This window comes from Myripristis murdjan, chromosome 21 (genome assembly GCF_902150065.1).
Source record: "Myripristis murdjan chromosome 21, fMyrMur1.1, whole genome shotgun sequence".
NCBI classification, from domain to species: domain Eukaryota; kingdom Metazoa; phylum Chordata; class Actinopteri; order Holocentriformes; family Holocentridae; genus Myripristis; species Myripristis murdjan.
This window is the reverse complement of record NC_044000.1, coordinates 18,126,833-18,142,388: the sequence shown is the minus strand read 5'-3', so window position 1 is coordinate 18,142,388 and position 15,556 is coordinate 18,126,833. Positions and strand designations below refer to the sequence as shown.

General features: G+C 40.0%; 2 protein-coding genes across 3 annotated transcripts; one reads left to right on the top strand and one right to left on the bottom strand.

Annotated features, from left to right (window-relative positions):
- Positions 1-79: 79 nt before the first annotated feature.
- On the bottom strand, positions 80-7,112 carry gpr143 (G protein-coupled receptor 143). Its single transcript, XM_030080107.1, has 9 exons — positions 6,747-7,112; positions 5,387-5,496; positions 4,847-4,941; positions 4,456-4,548; positions 3,396-3,505; positions 3,199-3,307; positions 2,661-2,778; positions 1,957-2,212; positions 80-954 (listed from the first exon to the last, which is right to left on the bottom strand). The coding sequence occupies exons 1-9, from the start codon at positions 7,000-7,002 to the stop codon at positions 851-853; spliced, it is 1,251 nt and encodes a 416-aa protein (XP_029935967.1). The 5' UTR covers positions 7,003-7,112; the 3' UTR covers positions 80-850.
- A 2,487-nt stretch (positions 7,113-9,599) lies between these two features.
- On the top strand, positions 9,600-13,265 carry LOC115379935 (ankyrin repeat and SOCS box protein 9-like). 2 transcript variants are annotated; one of them, XM_030080909.1, is made up of 7 exons: positions 9,600-9,788; positions 9,931-10,010; positions 10,122-10,229; positions 11,151-11,301; positions 11,558-11,692; positions 12,209-12,400; positions 12,546-13,265. In XM_030080909.1, the coding sequence occupies exons 1-7, from the start codon at positions 9,704-9,706 to the stop codon at positions 12,695-12,697; spliced, it is 903 nt and encodes a 300-aa protein (XP_029936769.1). In that variant the 5' UTR covers positions 9,600-9,703; the 3' UTR covers positions 12,698-13,265. The 2 variants fall into 2 exon arrangements, with proteins under 2 accessions (XP_029936769.1, XP_029936770.1); XM_030080910.1 differs by having other exon boundaries at positions 12,209-12,396; positions 12,546-12,630.
- Positions 13,266-15,556: the final 2,291 nt, after the last annotated feature.

Genomic DNA, 15,556 nt, shown 5'->3' with positions numbered 1-15,556 from the left:
GTGTCTTGTCTTTGATTTGCTGTAATAATTACTACTTTTTTATTATTATTATTATTATTTTTTTTTATGTATCTGATGTGGCAACAATACTTAACAAGGAAATGGTCACAAATGATAAGCCCTCTGCAATCACTCCAAAGCCATGAAGGAACACTGTCACCAACAAAACCTTAATAAATGTTGATGTTTAATACTGTATAAAATAGGTGGTAGAAGTAGTAAAAATACAAGGACAGCTAAAACTTTGTGGAGTCAAAACATAATTACCTCAATCCTTTAAAAAAAAAAAAAAAGAAAAAGAGACTCATTAGCTTATTACATTCTCTTGTGCTAAAGGAGCTTAATACTATATTCAACACAAAACCTTCATATTGAATGCTTTTTTCTTGAAGAATTGTATCTTCAAGTAATTAAGGCACATTTAAAGGTCAAGCTCTGAGTTATTCATCAATAAGAAAATGTCAGGTTTGCTGTATTGACTATCTGACTGTAACATAAGACAGCGGAGTAGCTTTGGGACTATTCAATTACTGTACAGTTGATGGGTCAATAATGTAACACCACACAGTTTCGCATACTGATTAAAAGGGCTCAGTGCTAGGAAGAAATAAAGGCTTGCAATCAAGGGGTTGACTCGTGCTGTTTTATCGGCTAATGAAATATCAAAAACCATTTCATTGCTGGGAAATCTCGATAGGAAACTGGAGGGCAGGCTACAGAAAAGATAAATAAATTGTGAAAAAAATATTTTCACAGTTTAGGAGCAGCTAAGAGAAAGGTCTAAACCCAAAATGTGACTGAAAAAAGGAGCGTGATCACAGAGAAGGAGGCGCGAAGTTGGTGACCCCAGCTAGTGTCTCACAGAGTTCTCCAAGGATTCTCCATCAGCGTCTACATCCTCATAGTCTCGTAGCTCGCTGGAAATGTGGATTTCAACTGTACTAGACTCTGAACCTAGCAAGACAAAATAGGGGGGAGATTATTGGGTGAGGGCTGATACAATCTTTTTTTTTCTCTCCACATAATAAATCCTTGACAAAAAGCCTGTGCTTACCTGTCAAGATATTCATGCGGTATTGTATCCATTCATTAACACTTTTGACTTACAAATGTATTTTGGGAATTTGATTTCATACATATTCTGGCAAGATTGTTTTTAGCTGGAAATTTTTATTAGTTAACTTTTCTCTACCAAGCTACGCAGACAGCATTATCCAAATTCGCCTTTGATTTTACGGGAAACAGATTCAGGGCTACATTCATGAATAAAAAACATAAATGCTTTGAAAAATTTAGCTTTATTTCTTAGGATTGGTCATGTCATTTAAAAAAAAATATTATCTACATGGTGTACAGGAACATATTGTATAAAATGATATGAAAACGTGTTACAAAATGGTCCCAAAATACATTCAATATTTTGCCCTCACTCAACGTGACGAGAATGAGGGTATAAATATTGATATTTCCATACAGCAAATCCATTATCAACATTGCATGCCTCAGTATCCTCTACCTGGCTCATTAACCTTGTTAATAACATTGCAATTCCTCTCTCATTTTGCATATTTGCATATTTAACCACAGTAGTACAAAATGCTATGTAGCAAAAGAAACTTACACTTAAATAATCACAGTTAATTATGAAAATAGAACTACATTCATTGATCAGAGTTTCCTCACTGATATCATCAAGCCTACTTTAATTACAACAATATAATCTGTCATGATAGATAAATACTGTTTTGTTTTTTTTGATGGAGCAAGTTAATGGCCTCCTCCTCTAAAAGAAAACACTTCCTTCATGATAAGAGGAGGCAGTCCAGCCTCAGCCTCAGCCTCAGCAGACACCATGCACTGTAGACGATGCTGATGAGCACTATGTCAGAGTTAGGCTTCACCAGCCCTGATATACTGGGGAGCTGTTATTGTCAGTGCCCTTGGCAGCCCCATTACCTTCTGAGAGCACACTGATGGCGTCGGAGGGCTGCTGCCCGTTGCCCGTCATGCCCTTCTTGGCTTCCTGCACATGACTCTGGTAGAGCAGAGTGGTGCCCACCATGGGGTTGTAGCCCCCTGTATTGGGCACTGAGGTGGAAACTGAGTCCCAGGCCAGCTCCCTCCTCCTCTGCAGGCTGAAATCCACATCAAATCCTGTCCAGCCATGAAAAGCTAGGGTGTTTAGGAAGCCCTGCATGGGGTTCAGGATACCCTGAAAGAGTAAAAACGCAATGCTCAGTATGTGAGAGCTTGGTCTTAATGCTGGGTAATATAGATAACATTAGATATTAGACTATCTTTGGCTGAATACCTCGGTAGCAATAATGTGGTGATAGTATTGCTTCTTTCTGAAGATATTTAGTCATAATGTGAATGTGATAACCAAGCAGGTAGAGGCAAATAGGAGAACAGCTATAACAGTGTATTAAATTTAGAAAAATGCATCATTTTACTGTAATATAGCCTTTAAAACCTGAAAAAGACAAGACTTAAATCACCATATTACAATATCTAAAATCCCAGATGATACCTAATTTCATATCATGATAATGATATAATATCAATATATCACCCAGCCCCACTAGGTTAACAACTTAACAGTCATACTAATAAAACTGCTGTATACTGTATATATTGTATATTTATGTGCTGTGACCCACCATGATAAACCATGTGATAAGGGCTGCGTTTCTGATGTTCCTCAGACTGTTGTCCTCGATGTCGGCCTGCATCTCCAGGAAAAACAGGAGGCTCTCATTGATGATGTTGGGCACCCAGCTAAAACATCAGAGCCAGGGTGAAATGGAGACAAGTCTTTATAAGCAAGACTGTATTTCAAATATAAAAGCAAAATAATAGCACACAAATATGTAGCCGCCATTGACTAATATCCTGAAATTACTGTGGATAAATTGGTTTATTACCTTGACCTCTTTTTTGAAGGCTATACCATGTGATGTTTCGTAAGTGTGCCTTATGTAAGTCACATTACTGTAAGGAGTATCACTAAACACTACCGCAAGATAGCTCCATTATGGACTAACTAAATAACAATAGAAGTTCACGTTATGAAATCTTTCCACGGATATTATACAGTTGAAAATGTGAATACACTAAGTACTGTGTAGCTCACTCTACATCCTACAGTGGAAAAAGTGATTTTGGAGCAATGACTTCTGTTAAAGGAAAGTGACATACCAAATAAAGAAGACCAGCATTATTTTAAAGAAGCGTATTTTTATCTCAGTGGCCAGGCGCCTCTCATTTTCTGTGTAGATTCCTTGCCGTCCTTTGAGTAAAGATGTCACTAAATAGAAAATGTGGAAGCAGTGATTATTTGTGTTCATATGAGTGGATAACAGAGTATCTGTGGAGGAAAAAGCAGGGGAACTGACCTGCAGATGTGGTGCGAATAAAGAACACAGGGTTGGCGATGAGGACCAGCAGCATCGGGGCGTATGTGGTGACGTAGTGTGGTATAGCGTGCTGGAGGCCGTTCTCACAGCTGCACAAAAAAGGCAACACAGTGAGAGCAGCACTGGAAATCAGACGAGTGCAATACAATGTGAACAGCATGGAACAGAGAGTCACGGTCAGCACGCTGAGACTTGTGATTCTCTCTGGTCCGCAACACTCCTCAGGATCCAAAAAGCTTTTGTCTTCTGCCAAATTATGTAAAACCACAGTGGCACAGTGCAGTCAAAACAACACTCACTGGGACAGCTGTCATTGAGCCACCAATACACATATTTTATCTGTGTCTTGTTATCCAGTGTGGGATGGGCCATTTAAGTGGCATGACCCACAAAAAAAAAAACATTCATTCATTCATATTAACCCCTTGAACTCTGTTTTCCCCTTAATTTTCTCCTTAGGTAGCTTAAAGAAAAAGGAAAAAAATCTCCATATTGCACAGCAGTGTCACATACATATTCTGCATCTGCTGGTTGCAATGCTTCATTGAAGCTACATCACCCTTATATTGAGTGGGAAAAAAAAAACAAACCTAACATGCCATTGTTTTATGGTTGCTACATAGATTAGATGTCTTGTCTGCCATTTTAAACACATTTCCCTATAATTCAGCAGGACATATCTGGTATCTTGGAAACCTTGGGATCTCCACAAGATTTTAAGACAAAGTTGTGTGGGTTTGAACAAAGCTTGGCCGTGCGACACTGACAAACCCAGGCATGGGAGCGGTGGAGTTGTAGAGGTTAATTACAGTGATGCAGTGACTTTCCTGTGGAGATAATCACTGACAAAATAGTTTAGGTTTGGCTATATCGGCTGCAAAGCTGTTCCAAATGCATTTCATACACTTACATTTTTTGGAGTCTACAAATAGATTCATGCTCTTTTTTTATCCTAGGGCAAGGCTATAAATTATGATGATTTATCTAACAGACAACACAACTTTGTGCTAGTCACATGTCCAGGAAGTAAATGTCTTACTTGGAGATGGATGGGTAGTACAGCATGGCCACACCTTCAACACATAGCAGCACAGCCAGACCCCATGTAATCATGTGGTAGAGGATGATGGTGCTGATGGGGAAACAAACAAGTCATGAGACTGAGCGCTCAAATCACTGTAGCACCCTATTGTCCGCGTTTCTTCTTCACTGCAGTCAAACAAAACAGTGCAGTTGGGAGAAATGTCTTGACCTATTTAAACTTAAGAAGCACATTACACTCCGTCTAATGTAAGTGAAATTTGTTACCACAGTATAAATATTTTATTACAATATTTGTTTTTTGCCCATCAATGGGGGTGTGTGCTCTATGTTCCTTGCTCTAATGGGCTGTGATGGTGAAGTAATAATAAATGACAGTAAAAGGGCACCTGATTCCTGCAGAGGTTTTCACCACCAGGAAGACGTCAACAGCGTAACAGAAGGTCCACCAGAACGAAGCGCTGAAAAACAACTGGATCCACATCTGCAACGCATAAATTACATTCGTCACCGCTTACAACATGCTGTACCATGCAGACCATAAAGAAAACAATATGAATACGTGGAGACGTCAGTAATAAAAACATGCCCCTATTGGGTAAATGTTTCGTTCATCAGACAAACTTATTTTGGGGGATTTTACAACTTGATGAAGGATGTGATGTCATCCATTGCGCAGCCCCTACTGTGCACATTTCATTCACCACGCATCAGACCAAAATAAAATGACGTGTGACCTGCCACCAAACTAGAAAATACTTGTTTATTGTTTCACGTCAATCCTTTTATCATGTGTAACATTGTGGATGATAGAATAAATGTGTATGACCTGCAATTCCTTCTATTGTGCACTTGTTTAGCTCAGAAATAAAGGCGTAACCCTGGACCGCTCAACCTGAAAACCAGTATTAAACGAGCACCATACATACTGCACTGCCAACGCAGAAGACCTCTGGCCAGACGTCACTGCTGTTGGCCACTGAGATGCGGTCAATGATGTTGGGCAGGCCCAGCCAGATGGATGACCTTACAATGATACCTGGAGGAGGAAAATAATCACATGGTGTCAAAGCAGTGCTGTGACTTGTTGAATGACACCCAGCAGAAAGGGACATCAACAAATCCAAACACAAATGGGAAATTTTTTACCTGGTATGGGCAATGAGTCCATGACAAAAAAAAAAAAAAAAAAAAAAAATCTCTGCTTTCAATTTACACGGAAGCACAGCAAAGTTCTCTCTCATTCTGCATCATTATGTGCTTTGTTAATTTCATTCTGTCATCGAGTCATTTTAACTGTCGATGGACGTAATGGAAATGTGAAATGCCTCCAGGTGTGTTTTATAAGGGTCTCTCCATTTCCCACATCAGATGCACGGCAGTGAGGCTTGGGAAAGAGTGACTTCTCTCTCAGGAACTTAATGTGATGTAGTCTACATGCTGCTGTGTAGCTACTTCATTTTTAAGTGTGTCATGGGTATGCTTAAAGTGTTTTTAAGTGCTTCAGCTTGCAGTAGTAAATGAATCTTGCAGGGCATAAAGCAGCCTATTACTTAATTTGTCTTCTCTTTCACCAAGTGTAAAGGCGAAGTGATGAATAAACACTTCAAACATCACATTGTCTATAATGAAGTGGAGGGATACAAGGGAAACAGCCTTGTACATGTCAGTTACTAATACATATTAGCTCCCCTAAGAATAATGCAGCATTAAAATCAACAGACCAACAGTAAAAATGCTTATTTTAGGGTTTCAACAGCAATGAGTCATTTTTATTCACTCCTTTCATTCATTATGTTCACATGAGAGGCTCTGGCCCAATTTTTAGGTTAGTAATATGACAGAGTCAGGCTACACTGACACTCAATAGAGCAGGGAGTTATATCAACACTTCTGCACACTAATATGTAGTTGTCTTCTACAGCCTGAAACCACTTTTCCAGTTTGAGTCAAATGTATTATTATGGCGTCATGATAATAATACATGTAGAAGTCAATATATCGCTGAAATCTCATTTATCAGAGTAATCTATAATCAAACTGCTCCCAAAAGCTTGCATAGACATTTAACATTGAACACAATTCCTAATTTTGAGAGATATTTATGATTTTTTCAGGACTCAAAGTGCCACAAAGGGTTAAAAATAAAATATTTGCGAGCCTGCGTAAAGTTACAGTTACAGGATGTTGTCGCTCCTAATTACTCACGCTGTTACCTCACCCTCTCAACTTTGACAAAGCATGCCAGTACGTATGTTGTTTGTTTCTTTTTCTTTTTTTTCTTTTTACCTGTGCATCCCAATATATCACATATACTGATGATGAACAATATTCGTGACGAGGACGCAGGCTTTGGTAGAGGATACTGTCCAAGTCTTCTGTAACCCTTGCGTTTTGGCAAAATTTGTATTATGGAGAATAAAAGGCTCAAAGTCGCGCTGCCGATGCTTAACGCCCCGAACAGGACGGGCTGGAAGGTGACCACAAACTCTGTCGCTGCGTCTCGGTTCGGACAGCAGAAAGTCTCCAGCCGCGGGGATGCCATGATGGACTGGAAGGAGAAGTAGGCTACGGTGTCAGGAGAGCAAGAAAAAGAAAAGAAAAGGGGGAAAACCTCATTGAGTGCATGGCCTAGCTCTCAGGGAAATCACGGGGTTGAATCATCATGTGCTTCCATTTAATCCCTCCAGTCGTGCCTTAACTATGCCACTAGGAAAAAAAAAAAAACTAAAGACTGTTGTGTGACATTTGGGTTATAGAAGATTTTAACTAGGCCAGTTTGCCGGGCTATATTTGTAATTTGTTATGTCAGAGCGAAATTATGTAATTTTATCCTTTTTTTATATACATTGTGAGAGACTGTTTCCTCTCAGTGTATAAAAAATAAACCTACAGATAGCTATAAACAGATATATGGTGATACCACAGGAAATCAAACACCATAAAACTAATTATACACTGAAGTACCACAAACACTAACCCTAGGCTGCAGAAATCCTCTAGTGAGTCTATGAGTAAGTTTGGTCTTTTATTAGTGAAACTGTGAGAAAAGTTGGAAATTATGTCATTTATTATCCCAGTCTTGTCTGGTACACCTTGATTTGCAGATACTCTGTGACTAAGCCTATAATTAAATTTGTGATTATTAGACTAAGCTTAGTTTCTCCCCTCCAAAAAGAAGTGCTACATTAAATATCCTAATGTAGGTCAATGCAACCGCTGAATATGCTTGGCCAGACACATTATAGGTTTTCTAAACACCTACATTCATAACCCCTCCCTGGCCACTCTGGTGACGGGATGTTGGGGTTGAAATATGGAAATCCTACCTTGAAGACAGGAGTTAGGCAGTCAGACAGGATGGTCATATTCCTAACTCTCGGTACAATTGTCTCCAATAACAAAGCTCACTTGATTTATACCACTTGGTTTCTTTTTTTGTTCTTCATATCCCTGTAGCCTATTGTTATAGATGAAAAAAAAAAATGATTTAGAAGTCAAGATACTGATTGACTGTCACCTTCATCCATCAGTTTCTAGTGTATGGGTAATGCTCAAAGGGATTAATTACACATGAACATAAAATATCAATTTCCCATGGCTGTCTAAATATATATTTTGAAGGGTTAAAAACACAGAGGAAGTTAGTTTCATGACAACAGGGAAGTCGTTTAAATCAGAGTTTTGTTCCATAGGTGTGTGAAATGTGCTTTTACTGTGGTTTTCACTGTTAAGCCCATATTTGAGTTTGTGAATAAGCTCAGTTTCTTCTTGCAAATTTGCAGCCATGCAGACAAGCACAACCTGTAGGGGCAAGGTCACCGCAACTGCTAGATACGCTTTCTTGGCCTCAGATCTGAGAAGCTGAGTGAACATTTGAAGCGATTTATTAGGGCAACAAAGCATCATGGGCTTTCATTATTCAGTACAGAGAGGGCATTCATTGGGTTTGTACAATGGCACTCTAATCCATATGCACCTTCCCTGACAAGGCACAAAGTCAATTGTATGGTAAGCTTGTAGCCTGCTGCCTAGGATTAACAACTCCATCAGGAATACAACTAGAATATTGCCCTGCTGCTCTCTACTGTCTCATTTGCACGTCTGCTCTGTGCTGCTGCCATCTGCTGGTCAGCAAAACTCTGTAGAATGTTTTCCATGGATTACAGAGGATTTTGCGTCTCATGGCAGAAGGGTATGCAGGATATTGCTTGTGCATCCATGAGAGGAGCTGTATGTGATCTAGGACCACGCTGTCTATTGCTTTTCTTGCACTAACATCAAACTAAACCAGTAATCGCATGTGTGTCTTATAACATAACCATGTTTGCGCCAAGTCAAACTGGATTTATTCCATTTTAATAATAAAATGATATTGTAATAGTTTTTTTTTTGACTGCCATAGGGATTTTTGTGGCTGTTTCCTTCAGGGAGGATCAGACTACTGGCTCAGTTACAGAGCAGCAGCCCTAGAGCTGGCAGGTATTCAGTGTTTTGCACAAGGACACCTTGGCAGGTTGTATGACAAGGTAGCTTGAACCCTTGTCTTGTAGTTGCAAGACAGCTTCCCTAATGACTACTGGCTAATACTGAAAGCCTTAAAATGGTCTAACAGTGGTAAAAGTGACACTTAATTAGACTGTGTACACATGTATTTTTGATCCTATGGTAATAATGGAAAAGGGACAAAATAATACATGTATGAACAAATTTTTCAGCACAAACACAGCCTACCTAGTTTGTAAACACATGATGCATGATGTGTTCCAGCACCTCACAAACACAGATTATATTAAAAAAAAAAAAAAAAAAAAAAAACATATACCAGATGAAGAGCATATGAGGCCCACCAGTTCTTTTCCCCTTATTTCCCTTCTCTCCACTCAACCTCAGCCAATGCCCACCCACAACACCACCCAACTCCCTTTAGCTGGAGGGGATGGGTGTGGATGGCTTGTGTTAACAGTGTCAAATTACAGACCTGCTCAACAGGCCCCCTCTCTCTCTTTCTCTCTCTCTCTCTTTCTCTGCACCTTCATTGGTTGAGAACCAACCACTGTGTTCAAACAGTCTACTTCCTGCATGGAAGGGGAAATTACATCACAGTAACCCTTATCCTCAGATGCCACCGATATATTGAAAACAGATGAGGGCAAGGCATATTTCAGTTCAGCTTTTGCTGCTGCAAAATCTATGAAGCGAAACACCCAGGCCGTAAAACAGTTTTTGGAACTGCACTGTGAGCTATGTCTGCCAGGCACAGAGACAATCCACAAGACAATACATGTCAAACTGGACCTGCTGTGTTTTTCTCCAACCCTTTGATGAGTGGTGAGTAGCGTAAACAGTGCAGCTGGAGTGTACACTGCAGTACATAGCACGTTTCAACTTGTCAGTGTAAAATATGACTCTGTCTGAATTCTTGACACTGGTTAATTTGTTAATATCTTTTGTCCAAAATGTCTATATTAAGACGTTGAATCAGACTGGTCTCCAATTCATGATGCAGCATTTAATGGACGTCTCCTCAGTCTGCAGAACCTCATTGCTCAGGTAAAGCCTCATGGAATTTATTGATTCATTTATTTATTTATGTGGTTTGATCAAGCTAAGGTAATACGCATTAATTCAGCTGAATGTGGTTGTACTGTGTAATGTTCACAGGGCACCTGTGTGAATCTGAACACTCTGGACCGTGTCTCTGCCCTCCATGGAGCATGTATACAAGGTCACATGGCGTGTGCCAAGCTTCTGATTGAAAATGGGGCAAATGTCAGTAAGGCATTACAGTGTGGTTAGTTTTTGTGAATATGACTTATTTCAAGTCTGTCCCAAATCAGGAGAGTGTATTTTGTGTACTATCATCACTACATTTCCCCTGGAAGAATGTACCAGAATGGTGTTCTAGTTAGAAGATAACCATATCAATTATTGCTGGGTTTACGTGTGTGTTAGTGCATATTAGTAGGAGATTAACCAAACACACACACAGGTAGGTGTACATACATACACTGCCCCATGCCTGCGTACACATGCAGGCACACACACAGTGACACATTAATAAGCACAAAGTGTTTGTCTGCTGACAAAAGTGCTGCTTGCACTGTTAAAATACTACAGTGCATTGATATAAGGTCGTGTTTGTTTTTGTTTTTGTTTTTATTTTTATTATTATTTAACCTTTATGTAACCAGGTGAATCTCACTGAGATTAAAAATCGTTTTTCCAAAGGAAACAAGGCCAAGAGGGCAGTGAAACAATTTGGACGATCTACAAAACATGGACAATATACAGAGACTGACATTCATACTTAACATCCAGTTCATATTTGTACAAATTAGAATATACAACTTTTAAAATGACATCCAAAATGTAAACACAAAGGCCAATGTTATTTCTTGTTGGCAAATCTATGTGGACTATGGATACATAATCAACAAACGATTTTAGCTACACTGAGGGTTCATTACATGTCAATATTAGTTGTCAATTCTTACTTTATTTTACTATCACCTTATGCAAACATCTGTGACCCAGAATGCTGACATGCACATTATAAGTATGCATGTAACAGAATAAATCATTCATTTCCCTTGGGTCATTCCTTTTGCATGGTTTGTCCATTATGTCAATATTGATTTGAGTTATGTTTAGAGAATGTCTGGTGACTTGTCTCAAAATTATCCGCACCAGGTAAACTCTGCCACGGTGGATGGCAAGACACCCCTGTCAGAGGCCTGTGCTCGGGGCCATGTGACCTGCGTGTCGCTTCTCCTTCAGCATGGAGCCGCTCCCCTGGGAACCAGCCAGGCCAGCTCTCCAATCCACAGGGCAGCAGCCAAAGGTTAGAGGTGGCATTCCTCAGCATGTACACAGATAATCAGTGCTATAGCAGCTCACTGAGTCTCAACAAAATACAAAGAGAATGCTGGAACATCAGAAAAGTTATCTGAAATTTATAAGAAATCGTGTGTTGTTGCAGGGTACAAAGTAATAGGATAGCATTTTCTTCCCCGGGATTCCATGTGCAAGCAGTTTTCAAAGCAGATCCTTTCATGTGCACCACTTCTCTTTTTGATGATGCTGGTATCTCTGTCTAGGTCACGCAGAGTGCATCGACACTCTCGTTGAGTATGGTGCAGATGTGGATCAGTGTTTTGACCAATCAGGTTCCCCTCTCTATGTAGCCTGCTCCAATCGACATCTGAGCACTGTGAGGAAACTGCTTCAGCTCGGTATGGGTTCTTTCCATTTTACCATTATTTCAGAAATAAATGCATGGTTTGTTCAGGGCTGTTGTGAAATATGTACCAAGTTGCATGTTTTCCTTTGACCAGGTCAAATCAAAAAATTTTGCCTCTCAAAAACAAGAAGACAAACCACTCCCTGTGTTTCATAGGGAGCTGCATGTGTGAAACTTATGCTGTGACAGTTAAATTCTTCTTTGAATTACTTGATTGAATATTCATAACCTAACTAAATGGTTTCTATCAAGCTAAGAGTGTAGGAAATGCCTCCAAACTCTTTTATGCAAATATTAAAAGATGTCAAAATGGTGCTCTGTCAAAGAATAATGGCAATCAAAATCTCATTTTGGTGTTGCTATGAAAAGAGACAAGCTTTTGCAAAACTCTTAGACATACTCTTTACCAGTCTTTTGTTTCCCCATTCATTTAAGGTCATCATAACTCATTTTGTCAGTGTGAGTCATGGCATTAAAGTTGCATTTGTTGGACGGTGCTCTCCTTCAGGTGCTAGTGTGAATAACAGCATGGCTGGTGACTCCCCACTGCACATTGCTGCTCGTTTGTCCAGCCCTGAGCTGGTGTCTGTCCTGCTGGACCACGGGGCAGATCGCTCCCTCAAGGATTCTGAAGGCAAAAAGCCGCTGGACCACGCACCTCCCAGCAGCCTGGTGGAGAGGCTGCTGGGGCAAGCAGTAGGTATTCCATCCTAACTACAGTAACCACATAGCCTTGACTGCAGAGCCTTTTGTCTGACCTCTTTTATTGGAATAGGAGCTGTAAACAGTAGCTAATAATCAAAACATTTCTCTGTCATTGCTCCTCCTGCCTCTCCCCTGCCCAGGAGTGTCCCGTCTAACGCAGCTGTGCAGGCTGTACATCAGAAAAATTGTGGGCAAGGAGAGACTGGGTGGGATTCATGACCTTCAGCTGCCCACGGAGCTGAAACAGTATCTTCTCTACCAATCAGACCCGGGGGGTGATCAAACCAGCTGAAATTTCTCAGTCTGTTGCCTCTCTACTCCTGCTGTATTTCACTTATTGGTCAGTTGGGGGAGTACTTGCATCATGGTGATGCCAGTGAACCTGATCACTGCTGGGTTTGTTATGGTGGTGGTAACTCTCATCTCTGATAGACTTCTGTAAACAAATTGTCATGTTTTTAACATGTTCAAAACGGAAAAGATGAATGTCTGTTTTTGACTTTTTTTCATTTCTTTATCCAAAAAGCTATTTTTATATACATTCTCACAAGATACAATAATCAGCACAAAATTAATATAAAATAAAGTATAACACTGGAACAATGATGTTTACACTACACCAATATCTACCTTTAGCACATAGAGGACAGAAATATTGAAAACGCTGTATTCCAGATCTCTCCTGCAGAGTCCAACTTCTCTGTTGTTTTTATGTTGCTGTGTTGCAGCTCTTTTCATCTTTTGTCCTACAAGAAAATGTGTTTCATATGGAATCATGTCCAATAGATGCTCATATTGTGCTAAAACATTTCCAGGGCTACGAATCCAGAATGTACATGTTATGTTCAAAAATCAATAAAACAACACAGATGTGAGCAAAGTTATATCCAGCTTGGCAGTATCTGCTTTTTCAAGCACAGCTATCACTGGTGGTGCCAAGGTATTTGTGGAAGAAGCAAAACACATGATTAGCAGAGCTGGATTACCACAATATGGTCTATTAGACAATTATAATTATTGTGACTAAATATTAGCGATGAAAAACAACAACAATCCCTGTTATCTTTAATGTCAGAGAGCTTAGATATCAAACAACTGAGGGAACATGTGCCTGCCTCATTTTGGATGGGAAACAAGCCATTCTTGAAAATTTTATTTAAATGACATCAAGTCATTATTATCCAGTAGTACATGCAGTGTGTGAAGTATATGGCCATTTAAGATATACACAGCACAGGGGAAACAATAAATCACAAACACTCCACTGAAGTATTCCACTGTATGAATGAATACGCTGTAATTCAAAGACAACCAGACTGTTTATCTCTTACTTAACAATACACTCAAGACAAGCCATGAAGACATTGCCCAAGGGTCTCTCATACATCACAGCAGTAAATACAGCCCTGCCCTGAGTATGGAGAAAATGGAGCCTTTCATAGTGCATGTTGTATTATGGCTCCACTGATTTAAATCCCCGCTTCTCTTTGTAGAAGTAGTATTTTACAATGTGGTGACTGAGTTTGGTTTGTCCAGTGTCCTGTGCCTGATGTAGAGCCATTTAATGTGATACAGAAGTCTTTCTTCCTCTTGATGCTCTGAATAATCCTGTCCTCAAAATCCATAAATATCCGTGATCATGAAAGCAGTGTGAATGAGCTATCATTTTAATGTTTCTGTGGCCACTGTGTGTGAGCTGGCTCTCCACGTCGACAAAATCCCACAGTCCTCTGCCCTGTGTCTGTGGACACAAACCCTCAGAGGGTGAATATACCACACAGAGGAAATAAAGCAGAAAACAGGTTTCAGATGGATGGAATGTCAAGGAAGATAAGTGATGAGGCAGAAAATGTTTCTGGTATATGGAGAATAAACCCTTTCTGTGCAGTATGTATTCAATGGGTATCAGCCTGTCCTTTTGCACCACTGCACACTGGATTATATTACAGTATTAAACAGTGAATAGGGAGATTTGGTCTATTAAAAAATTGATAACAGTCCTGTGCTGGAGGCCGGCCTCCACATCTAGTTATCTTGCACACTCCACTGATCATGTCTGGTATTATCAGGAAAAAGCTGAGATATCATCCCTCATCAAGAAAATGATAAAAAAGCATCAAGGGGATTGGGTAATGTTGATCACCATGAAGGTATAACCTTTGATTTGAAGACATAATTTGGAGGGATGTTAGAAAAGACACCATAAAATGTTTTGTTGGGAACATCAAGGTCCTCTCCCTGGTGATAAAAGCAACTGTTGCTCAGCTCGCCCACAGCTACTTGCAATACTCATTAACTTCCCATCGATCCCCTGTCCCAAATTGCCACTTGAAGTAAATCATTGTCCCCTCAAATGTTGCATGAGTACCTGGGGCCAGTCAGTGGCACATTGAGCCTGTTTTCGATTTACCGGTGTTTAATGTTAAATCAATATTGTGGAGGAATTCCTGACTTCTGAAACTCCCTGGCAAGACGGAGTAGATAATCAGTGACATCTACAGAGTCAGGAGGGAAGAGTCTGTCTGAGGGAATGACTGTCACATGACCACTTGCAAATGCTTGTACTTTTGTGGCGATAGCATCACTGGTAATGGAGTAATATCTTACCCTTACCCTTGATGCTAGTTAGCTCTTACTTCATGATGGGCTTCACACATTTGTATTCATGTCCCTTATATAACCTGGAGGGTGTATCTCCTGAATGACTTCCTGGGTTGGGGCAGGTACAGTTAGGTACGCAGATGCACTTAAGAGTAAACGCACCTATGTGTGATGCCAAGGCTTTTACTTTTATTCTCTAGAGAAGCAAGCACTCCATTTACTCCCATCCTTTGCTTAATGCACATGCACTTACTACCCAAATAGCGGCGAACGCATTTCTTATTGAGGGTTAAAGTACCACACATAATGCAAGTTTCACATCCACAGCACATGTTCTCCTAAAACTATCCAATTCCTTCTACAAATAGCCATTAACACAGAAAGAGGTTTTACAATCACGTGGCAACGGGAGGGGAAGAGGAAACCATGTGAATGGTAACCACCAAAATAGAGGGAGTTACGAAACAAACAGCAGAATTTGATCTCCAGGGGATAAAGCTTTTGTGGAGGCAAAGCGCAGCCCAGTGTGTATGATGAAACTCCGGATTTT